Here is a 13,244-nt window from a genome sequence, read left to right as displayed (position 1 = left end):
CTCTGGTTTTCCCCTTCCTGAAGTCAACAATCAGCTCCTTGGTTTTGGTGACATTGAGTGTGAGGTTGTTGTCAGCCAAGTTTTCAATCTCCCACCTGTATGCTGACTCAATACTCTTTTTTAAACAACCCTCTACCGTCTTATCAAATTTGTAGATGGTGTTGTTATTGTTCTGAGCCGTATAGTGAATGAAGCCCTGTGGCACACTGGTACTGATGGATAACCAATCCTCACAGATTGTGGTCTGGAGGTGAGGAAACCCAGGATCCAATTACATAGTGAGGTGTTGAGGCCCAGGTCTTGGGAGTTTGCTGATCAGAGGATCCAGTTCAGGAGGAAAGTGCTTCCCCCTCCACCGTTGAGCCAGAGGCCCAGCCCACCTCTCCTTCCTCGCAAGGGGACCAGGATTCCAAGGCCCCCCGTTGCTAATGTGCTCCACCAGGATCTCCAGACTGCTTAAATCTGTAAATAACTATTTTTTCAACTTTTTTTCTGAACCCTTGTTCTCTGTCTTCATTCACAGACCTTAAATTCTACAGGAAGGGGTGAATGCAGTGAACTGGGATTCACTGGTAGTGTGTTGAACTGATGGCTAGCTCCGCCCCCATCTGCTCACATATAACCCTGGTTTCCCACCTAAACCCAGAACCCTTTCAAAGACTACAGTGAAAACCAACCCATAGTTATAAACTAATAAAAGCATTTGTTCTTCTTCCAGTCCTGAGAGCTTTTATTTGCACTAGGAGGGCTTGAATGTGTGCTTGATAATAAGAGATGATCATAAACCTTTGTACATTTACCCAAATATTCATCTGTTTAACAATTCCAGGGCTAGCTTGCGAGGGGGGGAGGCTGAGAATGCCCATACTGCCCCACCCCTATTCTAAGCAATTTGAATGATTTAAACTAATTTTTAAAAAAATCAGAAGATACTGAAATCTCAGTTTAAAACAGGAAATGCTGAGAAATCAAGCAATAGCAGGAGAAGCAGTTAATTGTTCGGGTCAAAGACCAAAGGTCCTTTGCCTGAAATATTGACTCTTTCTCTCTTTCCATGGATGCTGCCTGACTCACTAAATGCTTCCAGCATTTTCTAATTAATGATAACATTCTTACTTAATGTACAAAGTTCTCATTGAAATTGCAGTTCTGGTCACAAACATTTAATCAGAATTAATGTTTAATAAATAGAGTTTTGTTTGCTTAGGAAATCCATGACTTGCTTCCACTCCAGTTCAAACTAAGACCAAGATTGCATATTCCTGTATTTCCTTTGTGAGCAGTCTATTCAGCCCTTCACGTTTGGTCTACCATTTAATTTGACTTTGGCTGATATGCAATTTAACTACCTGCTTGCTTTAGATTATCATCCATGATCATTGTAGATTTATGGGCTCAGTGAAGGGTCAATACCAGGCCATAATTACCTAATGTTGGAGGAGTGATGAAAAGGAAAATGAAAATTTTTCTCTCATGCCTTTGATCTTCTTATCCATTTTTCTTCACTCATTCAACCTTGACAACTGTTTGTCTTAACACTACAAATATATAATATAAAACTGATACCAAGTAAGCAACATTGAGGGACATCTGAAGACTCCACAGTAACTAAGGAACAAGTAAATTTAGGGAGACTCAATGAGCCACAGTTGGAAGAGTGGAAATAATTTGTAATGGTAAAAGATATTGGAGTTTACATTCAGAGAGAGGAAGCCAAGGAAACAAGGTTTGAGATGGTTTTCAAAAGACCATAGTTAAAATGGCTGATAATGACAAAAAAATTAAACATGCTTCCAATTATTTAATTCACTACTTAACAATGATACAAGGTCGCAGAAGATTAAAATGGACATGAGTTACAAAGTAACAGAGCTTGGATCAACAACTGAGGTTAACCCCAAAACCAACTGTTAATGATTGATAGAACATTGGCCACCATCAGAATTTTACATTTAAAAAAAAATCACAAAGTAGTTCATTGACTACAAGGTACAATTAGAACTGTGAACTCAAACATCGCCAATGAATCCCCTCCTTCTAGTCATCGTTAAATGGCAATGACAGTTCAGTTACTGAGGATATGTTGGATTTAAAGGGTGGTGGGGTGGAAGGTGAGGAATCCTGACGTTGTTGCATCTGGAAGGGTGGGGTGAAAATGCAGATGAAGACTGTGTAAATAACATTGGAGGGGTGGAGAAGGTTGGACAGCCCTGATAGTCTGCTTCTATTTCTTAAAAGAAAGTACTGGCAGAATAGAATGAGTAAAATATCAGATTTCAAATTCAGATTCAAGATTTATTGTCAGAGTACATACATGACATCACATGATACAACTTAGATTATTTTTCCTACAGGTGGCCGGAAAATAATTACCACTTATTGGCAGGCAAAAAAACTGTATACATGTAAACAAATAAAGAACTGTAAACAGATAACAAATGTAAACAAACTGACTGTGCAAAACAGAATTTTTAAAAAATCAATAAAGTGCAAAAGCCCTTGATTGAGTTTGTTGTTGAGGAGTCTGATGGTGGAGGGGTAGCAGTTTTCCCCCAAACTTTGTGGTGCAAGTCTTGAGAGTTGATGATAACAGTAGGCTCTTAAACTGCAGCACCTGGGTAGCCCTCCTGCTACCAGGTGCAATTATTGGGGCGAAGGTGCTTCCACCACCTTTTAAACTGCAGGGGAATCTCCCCATTAAATCACCAACCCGGCGATTTAAGGGGGATCCCGTCCCCACGATGACGCGGTAAGTGATGTGTCACGCAAACTATTGGTCAGTCTCTCCACCCCCTCCCCCCCAGCTGTCAGTAGCCCCCGCCCCGCGGCAGCCGACCACTCTGCCCTTCCCCCCTCTCCCACCCCCCCGCGGCAGCGACCCCTCTCTCCCTCCCGATCATGGCAAACACTTGAGCCGGTGTTTCCCTGTGATGCCAGGAGTAACTTCTTGTTTTCAAGCCGCAGGTGGACGACACCTAGATAAGTTCAACTGGGTTCCCTGACTACCTCCAGGTACTTCTAAATTGCCACACTTGGATAGCCCTCCTGGGACCCAGGAGCGCCAACCCAACGACTTCAGGGGGATGCTGCCCCTGCGATGATGCGGTATGTGACCGTCCCACAAGCTAGTCTCCCTGCACCACCCCAACTGTCAATCTTCCCCCCACCCCGTGACCCCTCCCTTTGATTGTGGCAACCTCCCTCCCCCCTTCCCTTCCCCCCCCCCCCACACACACCCCGGCCCCGTGGCAGGAACCTCTTTCCCCCCCCCCCACCCCGGCCCCGTGGCAGGAACCTCTTCCCCCCCCCCACCCCGGCCCCGTGGCAGGAACCTCTTCCCCCCCCCCACCCCGGCCCCGTGGCAGGAACCTCTTCCCACCCCCCACCCCCACCCCGGCCCCGTGGCAGGAACCTCTTCCCCCCCCCCACCCCCACCCCGGCCCCGTGGCAGGAACCTCTTCCCCCCCCCACCCCCACCCCGGCCCCGTGGCAGGAACCTCTTCCCCCCCCCACCCCCACCCCGGCCCCGTGGCAGGAACCTCTTCCCCCCCCCCACCCCCACCCCGGCCCCGTGGCAGGAACCTCTTCCCCCCCCCACCCCCACCCCGGCCCCGTGGCAGGAACCTCTTCCCCCCACCCCCCCCACCCCGGCCCCATGGCAGGAACCTCTTCCCCCCCCCCCCACCCCGGCCCCATGGCAGGAACCTCTCCCCCCCCCCCCACCCCGGCCCCATGGCAGGAACCTCTTCCCCCCACCCCCCCCACCCCGGCCCCATGGCAGGAACCTCTTCCCACCCCCCACCCCCACCCCGGCCCCGTGGCAGGAACCTCTTCCCCCCCCCCACCCCGGCCCCGTGGCAGGAACCTCTTCCCCCCCCCCACCCCGGCCCCGTGGCAGGAACCTCTTCCCACCCCCCACCCCCACCCCGGCCCCGTGGCAGGAACCTCTTCCCCCCCCCCACCCCCACCCCGGCCCCGTGGCAGGAACCTCTTCCCCCCCCCACCCCCACCCCGGCCCCGTGGCAGGAACCTCTTCCCCCCACCCCCCCCACCCCGGCCCCATGGCAGGAACCTCTTCCCCCCCCCCCCACCCCGGCCCCATGGCAGGAACCTCTCCCCCCCCCCCCCACCCCGGCCCCATGGCAGGAACCTCTTCCCCCCACCCCCCCCACCCCGGCCCCATGGCAGGAACCTCTTCCCCCCCCCCCCACCCCGGCCCCATGGCAGGAACCTCTTCCCCCCCCCCCCCACCCCGGCCCCATGGCAGGAACCTCTCCCCCCCCCCCCCACCCCGGCCCCATGGCAGGAACCTCTTCCCCCCCCCCCCCACCCCGGCCCCATGGCAGGAACCTCTTCCCCCCCCCCCCCACCCCGGCCCCATGGCAGGAACCTCTTCCCCCCCCCCCCCCACCCCGGCCCCATGGCAGGAACCTCTCCCCCCCCACCCCCCAACCCGGCCCCATGGCAGGAACCTCTTCCCCCCCCCCCCCACCCCGGCCCCATGGCAGGAACCTCTTCCCCCCCCCACCCCGGCCCCATGGCAGGAACCTCTTCCCACCCCGGCCCCATGGCAGGAACCTCTTCCCCCCCCCCCCCCCCACCCCGGCCCCATGGCAGGAACCTCTTCCCCCCCCTCCCCCCCACCCCCACCCCGGCCCCATGGCAGGAACCTCTTCCCCCCCCCCCCCACCCCGGCCCCATGGCAGGAACCTCTTCCCCCCCCCTCCCCCCACCCCGGCCCCATGGCAGGAACCTCTTCCCCCCCCCCCCCCCCACCCCGGCCCCATGGCAGGAACCTCTTCCCCCCCCCCCCCCCCACCCCGGCCCCATGGCAGGAACCTCTTCCCCCCCCCCCACCCCGGCCCCATGGCAGGAACCTCTCCCCCCCCCCTCCCCACCCCGGCCCCATGGCAGGAACCTCTTCCCCCCCCCCTCCCCCCACCCCGGCCCCATGGCAGGAACCTCTTCCCCCCCCCCCCCCCACCCCGGCCCCATGGCAGGAACCTCTCCCCCCCCCCTCCCCACCCCGGCCCCATGGCAGGAACCTCTTCCCCCCCCCTCCCCCCACCCCGGCCCCATGGCAGGAACCTCTTCCCCCCCCCCCCCCACCCCGGCCCCATGGCAGGAACCTCTTCCCCCCCCCCCACCCCGGCCCCATGGCAGGAACCTCTCCCCCCCCCCTCCCCACCCCGGCCCCATGGCAGGAACCTCTCCCCCCCCCCTCCCCACCCCGGCCCCATGGCAGGAACCTCTCCCCCCCCCCCCCCACCCCGGCCCCATGGCAGGAACCTCTCCCCCCCCCCCCCCCACCCCGGCCCCGTGGCAGCAACCTCTTCCCCCCCCCCCCCAACCCGGCCCCGTGGCAGCAACCTCTCCCTCCCCCCCCCCAACCCGGCCCCATGGCAGGAACCTCTTCCCCCACCCCCCCCCCCCCCACCCCGGCCCCATGGCAGGAACCTCTCCCCCCCCCCCCCACCCCGGCCCCATGGCAGGAACCTCTCCCCCCACCCCGGCCCCATGGCAGGAACCTCTTCCCCCCCCCCCCCACCCCGGCCCCATGGCAGGAACCTCTTCCCCCCCCCCCCACCCCGGCCCCATGGCAGGAACCTCTTCCCCCCCCACCCCGGCCCCATGGCAGGAACCTCTTCCCCCCCCCCCCCACCCCGGCCCCATGGCAGGAACCTCTTCCCCCCCCCCCCCCCACCCCGGCCCCATGGCAGGAACCTCTTCCCCCCCCCCACCCCGGCCCCATGGCAGGAACCTCTTCCCCCCCCCCCCCCCCCAACCCGGCCCCATGGCAGCAACCTCTTCCCCCCCCCCCCCCCCCAACCCGGCCCCGTGGCAGCAACCTCTCCTCCCCCCCCCCCCCCACCCCGGCCCCATGGCAGGAACCTCTCCCTCCCCCCCCCCCAACCCGGCCCCATGGCAGGAACCTCTTCCCCCCCCCCCCCCCACCCCGGCCCCATGGCAGGAACCTCTTCCCCCACCCCCCCCCCCACCCCGATGGCAGGAACCTCTCCCCCCACCCCGGCCCCATGGCAGGAACCTCTTCCCCCCCCCCCCCACCCCGGCCCCATGGCAGGAACCTCTTCCCCCCCCCCCCACCCCGGCCCCATGGCAGGAACCTCTTCCCCCCCCACCCCGGCCCCATGGCAGGAACCTCTTCCCCCCCCCCCCCACCCCGGCCCCATGGCAGGAACCTCTTCCCCCCCCCCCCCCCCACCCCGGCCCCATGGCAGGAACCTCTTCCCCCCCCCCACCCCGGCCCCATGGCAGGAACCTCTTCCCCCCCCCCCACCCCGGCCCCATGGCAGGAACCTCTTCCCCCCCCCCCCCCCCCCCCAACCCGGCCCCATGGCAGCAACCTCTTCCCCCCCCCCCCCCCCCAACCCGGCCCCGTGGCAGCAACCTCTCCTCCCCCCCCCCCCCCCACCCCGGCCCCATGGCAGGAACCTCTCCCTCCCCCCCCCCCAACCCGGCCCCATGGCAGGAACCTCTTCCCCCCCCCCCCCCACCCCGGCCCCATGGCAGGAACCTCTTCCCCCACCCCCCCCCCCACCCCGGCCCCATGGCAGGAACCTCTTCCCCCCCCCCCCACCCCGGCCCCATGGCAGGAACCTCTCCCTCCCCCCCCCCCAACCCGGCCCCATGGCAGGAACCTCTTCCCCCCCCCCCCCCCACCCCGGCCCCATGGCAGGAACCTCTTCCCCCACCCCCCCCCCCACCCCGGCCCCATGGCAGGAACCTCTTCCCCCCCCCCCCACCCCGGCCCCATGGCAGGAACCTCTTCCCCCCCCACCCCGGCCCCATGGCAGGAACCTCTTCCCCCCCCCCCCCACCCCGGCCCCATGGCAGGAACCTCTTCCCCCCCCCCCCCCCACCCCGGCCCCATGGCAGGAACCTCTTCCCCCCCCCCACCCCGGCCCCATGGCAGGAACCTCTTCCCCCCCCCCCACCCCGGCCCCATGGCAGGAACCTCTTCCCCCCCCCCCCCCCCAACCCGGCCCCATGGCAGCAACCTCTTCCCCCCCCCCCCCCCCCAACCCGGCCCCGTGGCAGCAACCTCTCCTCCCCCCCCCCCCCCACCCCGGCCCCATGGCAGGAACCTCTCCCTCCCCCCCCCCCAACCCGGCCCCATGGCAGGAACCTCTTCCCCCCCCCCCCCCACCCCGGCCCCATGGCAGGAACCTCTTCCCCCACCCCCCCCCCCACCCCGGCCCCATGGCAGGAACCTCTCCCCCCCCCCCCCCACCCCGGCCCCATGGCAGGAACCTCTCCCCCCCCCCCCCCACCCCGGCCCCATGGCAGGAACCTCTCCCCCCCCCCCCCCCCCCCACCCCGGCCCCATGGCAGGAACCTCTCCCCCCCCCCCCCACCCCGGCCCCATGGCAGGAACCTCTTCCCCCCCCCCCACCCCGGCCCCGTGGCAGGAACCTCTTCCCCCCCCCCCCACCCCGGCCCCATGGCAGGAACCTCTCCCCCCCCCCCCCCCCCCCACCCCGGCCCCATGGCAGGAACCTCTCCCCCCCCCCCCCACCCCGGCCCCATGGCAGGAACCTCTTCCCCCCCCCTCCCCCCACCCCGGCCCCATGGCAGGAACCTCTTCCCACCCCCCCCACCCCGGCCCCGTGGCAGCAACCTCTCCTCCCCCCCATCCCCCCGATCGTGGCAGGTCATTCACCAGGGGTTTCCTTGTGACGCCACGTAAGCGCTGACATGACCGGAACAAGCAGCCATTTTCAGTTTCAAGCCGCAGGAGGAGGTGGGGCCGGGACCCAGTTGATTTCTCATGTTAATAACCGGGCCAGGCCCTTTGCAAGTGCCCTGTGAATGGGGCACTCATCGGGCAAACTGCCTGGTTGACACCATTTGACCGGGCAGTTGGAAAGCGCCTGCCAAGGTATGGCAGGGACCTGGCTGATTTGAGACCCTTGCTTTGTGAGTGGGCAAATAAGGCAGTTTGCAAGCGCCTAACGAGAATGCGAAGGAAGGCAGCGGGTTGGGCATCAGACATGGTGACAAATGGTCAGTCAACGTTTCGGATCGGGGTCCTTCACAGTTGGAAGGGTTTTAGGCCGGACTGTCCTTTGTCTACCATGAATGCACCGAAACTCTTCCTGTACCCACACAGGAGTGCAAGGTGCCCCAAGGAGAAGGGGGGAACTATCACAGTGATACTTTGGGGTACGAGTGAGACCCACAGCACGGTAACAGGCCATTTCGGCCCACCAGTCTGCGCCGCCCAATTTACCCCCCCACCCCCGTACTCTTCGAAAGGTGGGAGGAAACCCCCCCCCATCCCCGCAAAACTCACGGGGATATCGTACCAACTCGTTCCACACAGCGCTGGATTCGAACCAGCGTCGCGCTAACCGCCCCCACGGGACCTCACGCAAGCAGTCACTCACCTGGCTCCGGGTGCGACGGCATTGTGGGTAGCAGCGGGTTTCCCCGCCAACCACGGCTCTGGCCCCACAATGCCCCGCGCGGCGCGTCGGCAGTCGCTGCGGGAGGAGGCTGGCCGCCATTTTACCTACCGACTTCGGCGCGCCTCGCTTGGTTTTAAGGGAGGGAGAAAGCCCCCCCCCCCGCCCGCCCCCTCCTCTCTGTAACCACCCCATTTCTCTCTCTCTTTCCCCCCCCTCCCCACCACGATCGTACAACCGTCCTTGACTTTCTTCCTCGTCGTTAGCGTCCGGAGAGGGAGATGAAGCTGACGGATAACGTGCTGCGCAGCTTCCGAGTGGCCAAGGTGTTCCGGGAAAACACCGACAAAATCAACTGCTTCGACTTCTCTCCGAACGGCGAGACGCTCATCTCCAGCAGCGACGACGACTCCATCGTTCTCTACGACTGCCAGGAGGGCAAGTGAGTGCCCCCCCCCCCTTGATGAGATCAGGCCGAGCACGTTGCCGGTGAGGCCTACCCACTTCGGTTTTCACAAAGGCTGGGCCTGTGGCCCAGGGGTTGGTTGGGGAGGACGAGTCGAGAGAGGCTGGAAAATCACATGCCATTTATCCTTTATATGGTCTACAGTTCTTGTTATATAGAGAATTTAGGTTAAAAAGACTTAAGTTAAAATGTGATGGTTAATCATAAACAGGGAAGCCAGAACGGACAGAGAGTTTACTAGCAGTCAAGGACAGAAGGAGCTGCTGAATATGTTTTTTTAAACCTATCTTTTCATGGTCATAGTGAGAGACATGCAGGAGACAAAGGATTGATAAGAAGGGTGAGAAACAGAATTCAGTGAATGTAGAGTTCACAGCGTACGTAAGGAACGTGATCATTAATAATGCAGTTATACTTAGAATGTTTTTGTAATACTAACCAATTAAAATAGTATTAATAAGAAGGGGAAGGGCAAACAATAAGGGTATAAAAATCAATGCACTGTATGTATCGGGGCTTAACTGGTGAGAAACCAGTTGAGTCCAACTCTGCAGACTTGTAAATAAAGCTTGTCGTGTCATCAGTTTTAAAGAGACTCATGTGTGAGAAGTTTTATTTCTGACAGTTCTCTTACTGGCTTTACAGCGGACTAAATCAAATCGGCGTTGTTCCCGAGGGACTGCCTCATGTACAATAGGGGGACCCTTGGAATGCGTGGCTTTTGTTTTTGGAAGGGGGGGAGGGGGGAAAGATAATGATTAAAAAGGGCGATGTTTTCATGCCAACCACGGTCTCTCACTCAGTACTCTGAAAGCGGCCTTCTGATCTCTTCAGTGGGGAACTGTATCCAGCTTCGGGGTCCTAACAAATGGGAGTTTTGGAAACGGAAGCATTAAAGATGAGGTGGTTCATCGGAGGCGGAGTAAATGAGGCTGCGTGCCCTTCAACGTTGCAGACTGAAACCCACTTCAGTGTAACCGGTGTCCATGTAGAGTCGAGAGGAGTTGCTGAAAGGTGGCGAAGTGAGACCCGAGTCTGGGTTGAGGGTGAGAGGGCAATGTTCAGGAAGCTCAATTCAGAGCGCATGGAATCTGGTGAGACCAAAGACCAAACGTACAAGGTGGTTATGGGGCTGGCAGGTTAGCCATGAGACCAAGTTGTGATTTGATTTAAGTACATTGAGATATGTTCTTATTGATATTTTTGAAATACTTTAAAAGATTATGTTTGATTTCTTTGTGGTTGCTATCATGTAATTGTATGATTACTGCTCATTCCAACATGAGTATTTGCATTTGAGTAGAGACTGATCATCTCTGAACATTGACTCGACTTGCAGTCTTTCTGTCACTGAAAAAGAGTTTAATAGACCAAGATACAAGGCAAGTTCTTTGATGTTAGTTGCCCTAGTTCACAGAATATACTACTTCGGCAGAGAGCAACACTGTTAGGATATGGGATTTAATGTAATAACTAATTCCAATACATAATGAGTTTCAAACTTTCATTCTATGATACTGGGTAATTGGGTTAAAAGTGAATGTGAGTGATGTATAAATGCTCACCTATTTTCCACTTTGGCATGGTTAATGTATTTCTGATTCCCATTTATTGGTTTCACCACTGAAACTAGGATCGCCTGGTCAGATCAGATTTGTTGTCAGAGCACATGACATAACATACAACCCTGAGATTCTTTTTCCCACTTATTGGCAGTGCAAAGAAAAACGGGCTCAACGTACACAAATAAATGTAAACAAACAGTGCAATACAGAGAATAAAATCAATACAAGTACAAAAGTAAAAGTCCCTAATTGAGTTTGTTGCTGAGGAGTCTGATGATGGAGGGATACCAGCTGTTCCTGAACCTGACAGTGCATGCCTTGTGGCACCTATACCTCTTTACTGATGGCAGCAGCAAGAACAGAGCATGTGCTACGAGTGTGGATCCTTGATGATTGCTGCTGCTACTCTCTGACAGCAGCATTCCCTGTAGATGTTTTTGATGGTGGGGAGAGTTTTACCCGCTGTGTCCACTACCTTTTGCAGGGCTTTTCGCTCGGTGCATTGGTGTTTCCATATCAGACCGTGATGCAGCCGGTTAACACTTTCCATCACACATCTGTTGAAAATTTGCCAGGGCTTCCAATGTCATGCCAAATCTGTGTAAACTCCTGAGGAAGTAGAGGTGCTGACATGCTTTCTTCATGATGCCATTTGTCTGTTGAGTCCAGGCAAGATCCTCCAAATTGGTAACTCCCAAGCCTATTGACGGGGCATGACAGGAAATTAACAAATAAGTGTGGCACTATGGGTAGATTGCTTCAGTATCTTAGCTTGTGTTCTTCTGGGGTAGTATTACGCTCTAATACTAAACTATTTTTGTTAGCACTAACGCAGGAACAGCATTCATCAGACAATGGCAAATTCAAAATAATAGTTTTTTTTAATTAATCTATTAATAACATAACATTTCTTTCTTATCTCTAAACTTACTTAACTCTAAACATAACCCCATTATGTGTAAATGAGTGTGTGATAATTCAAAATCCCATTCTGAAAAGTCGATCTTTAAAAGTTCAGCATCATTTAAATTCTCAGTTCAGAAATAATTATAAAGCACTTTTAAACAATATATCTTCAGGCCGCTTTACTCACAATTATGTTTTCCACATAAAGAATCTGTCCTCTTCTGAAAGACGGTGACTATGGCTATTTTCTTCCAAAATGAATTCATAAACACAGGTAATGGTTAAATGAGGTGGCCAAACACAAAAATAAACCCAGTAGAATCTTGTCCTTTTTTCCAAAGAGACAGCAAAGTGGCCTTCATTAATTCAATAGCCACTGATACTGTGTTCCCCTTCTTCCAGGAGTAAGACACAACCAACAGTGCCATTTCTGGTTACTGTAACTCAACCCTGTCATTCACAAGGTTTCAACCCCTGTATGTCACAGGGTTTTGACTTCAGTAATCTCCAACCTGAACTTTTCCAAGTCATGTGACAGTTACATCATGGATGAGGTCATCTTCAATTCATGGAAGCCACATGACCATCAGTTTTATTTCTACCAAAATTCTGTACCTTTTTCCAAACCATTCCATATCCATAACCTCTGACCTAAGCTCTGTTCAAGGGGCTTCCTCAGCAGTTCTTGAATAACTAAGACCCACTTGAAATCCATTAGCTCTGCCTGTCCAAGACACCATTGAACACTTCTAAGAAAACAATGGTTCTCTAGAAATGTGCTGTGACCTGTGTGTGACCCTGTACCAACCCATAGCTAACTTACTAAGAATAAAGATGCAGTATTTTAACTATAATTTACTAAGACATTTTTATAAAAGATATAGTTTAATATTAAATTAAAGATTACGATAGATCTGTTACACCGGTAAGATACTAGATTGATGCAGCTTAATTTAGTGGAATAAGGTATTAGATAATTTAATTGACATGCTGATATTTAAAGCTTAATTATTTTTATTGCTGCCCTTTATGATATTTTGCTATGGTCATGTAACTTGACCATAAGAGGTCAGTGGACATATAACCAGACCAATGCCATTATTTTCCTGATTGATCAAAGAGAAGCTGGAGAGAGTCGACAGGTCAGACAGCATCATGGATAGAAATGGCCCATCAGCATTTTGGGTTGGGGTTCGATTATCTTTTGATTTCCTCAAATATTTGTGTGAAGCAATGTTGACGAATAATCTTCTATGTAGTCATTCATTGGAGCTGAATGCCTTGGCTAGGTTAGCCTTTATCAACCATACCCTACTTACCCTGAGTAGGTCATCGGAAGACCTACTTCATTGAGGTCACGAGGAAGAGCTGTATAGATTTCCTTCCCTGAAGGATCTTGGGCTGTTCTGTATTAATCAATCCTGAAAACTAAATAAAAACTATCTGGTTTACTATTTTTAATTTTGTTTGTAATTTAATTGTCAGTATTGCTGATTTTAACTGACAAATTGGTGTGTGCTTTCCTTCCTTGGTTTAAATCATTATGCCAATTGAGAGTTGTGGCCATTGTATTGCAGCAAAAAAGGCAATCTCACTGAATCTCAACCAAAAAACCATTGCCTGTGCTGTCGTCAGCCTATGTATGTCTTGCCCAGTATTGGTTTTGAGCTCTGTCCTTTCTCAGTCAGAGGTATAAGCCAAAAATTTGTCCTACTTGGGCAAAATGTTCTCTTCTAATTTCATTTTTAAGTGAGTATACTAGGCCAAGTGGAAGAGAAAAGATGGCTGTAAGAAGAGAAATTTGAGAAAAACATATTATTGACTGTTTGGGAGGAGGTGTTGAAGACTACGATAGGATCAGGAACTAGGGCTTTGACTACT

At 55.0% G+C, this 13,244-nt stretch overlaps 1 protein-coding gene across 6 annotated transcripts in view; it reads left to right on the top strand.

Annotated features, from left to right (window-relative positions):
• The first annotated feature begins 2,872 nt into the window (after positions 1 to 2,872).
• Positions 2,873 to 13,244, top strand: part of wdr82 (WD repeat domain 82) — a 42,791-nt gene continuing 32,419 nt past the window's right edge. Inside the window, exons 1-2 of one of the 6 annotated variants that reach the window (XM_069936597.1) lie at positions 2,873 to 3,012; positions 8,693 to 8,868. In XM_069936597.1, the coding sequence (XP_069792698.1) occupies positions 8,708 to 8,868 (161 nt within the window). In that variant the 5' untranslated portion in view covers positions 2,873 to 3,012; positions 8,693 to 8,707. The other 5 variants (XM_069936594.1, XM_069936595.1, XM_069936593.1 and 2 more) reach the window with 5 other exon arrangements.

The sequence above is a fragment of the Narcine bancroftii genome, chromosome 5, assembly GCF_036971445.1.
Source record: "Narcine bancroftii isolate sNarBan1 chromosome 5, sNarBan1.hap1, whole genome shotgun sequence".
Classification (NCBI taxonomy): Eukaryota; Metazoa; Chordata; class Chondrichthyes; order Torpediniformes; family Narcinidae; genus Narcine; species Narcine bancroftii.
This window is presented reverse-complemented; position numbering and strand designations above follow the sequence as displayed.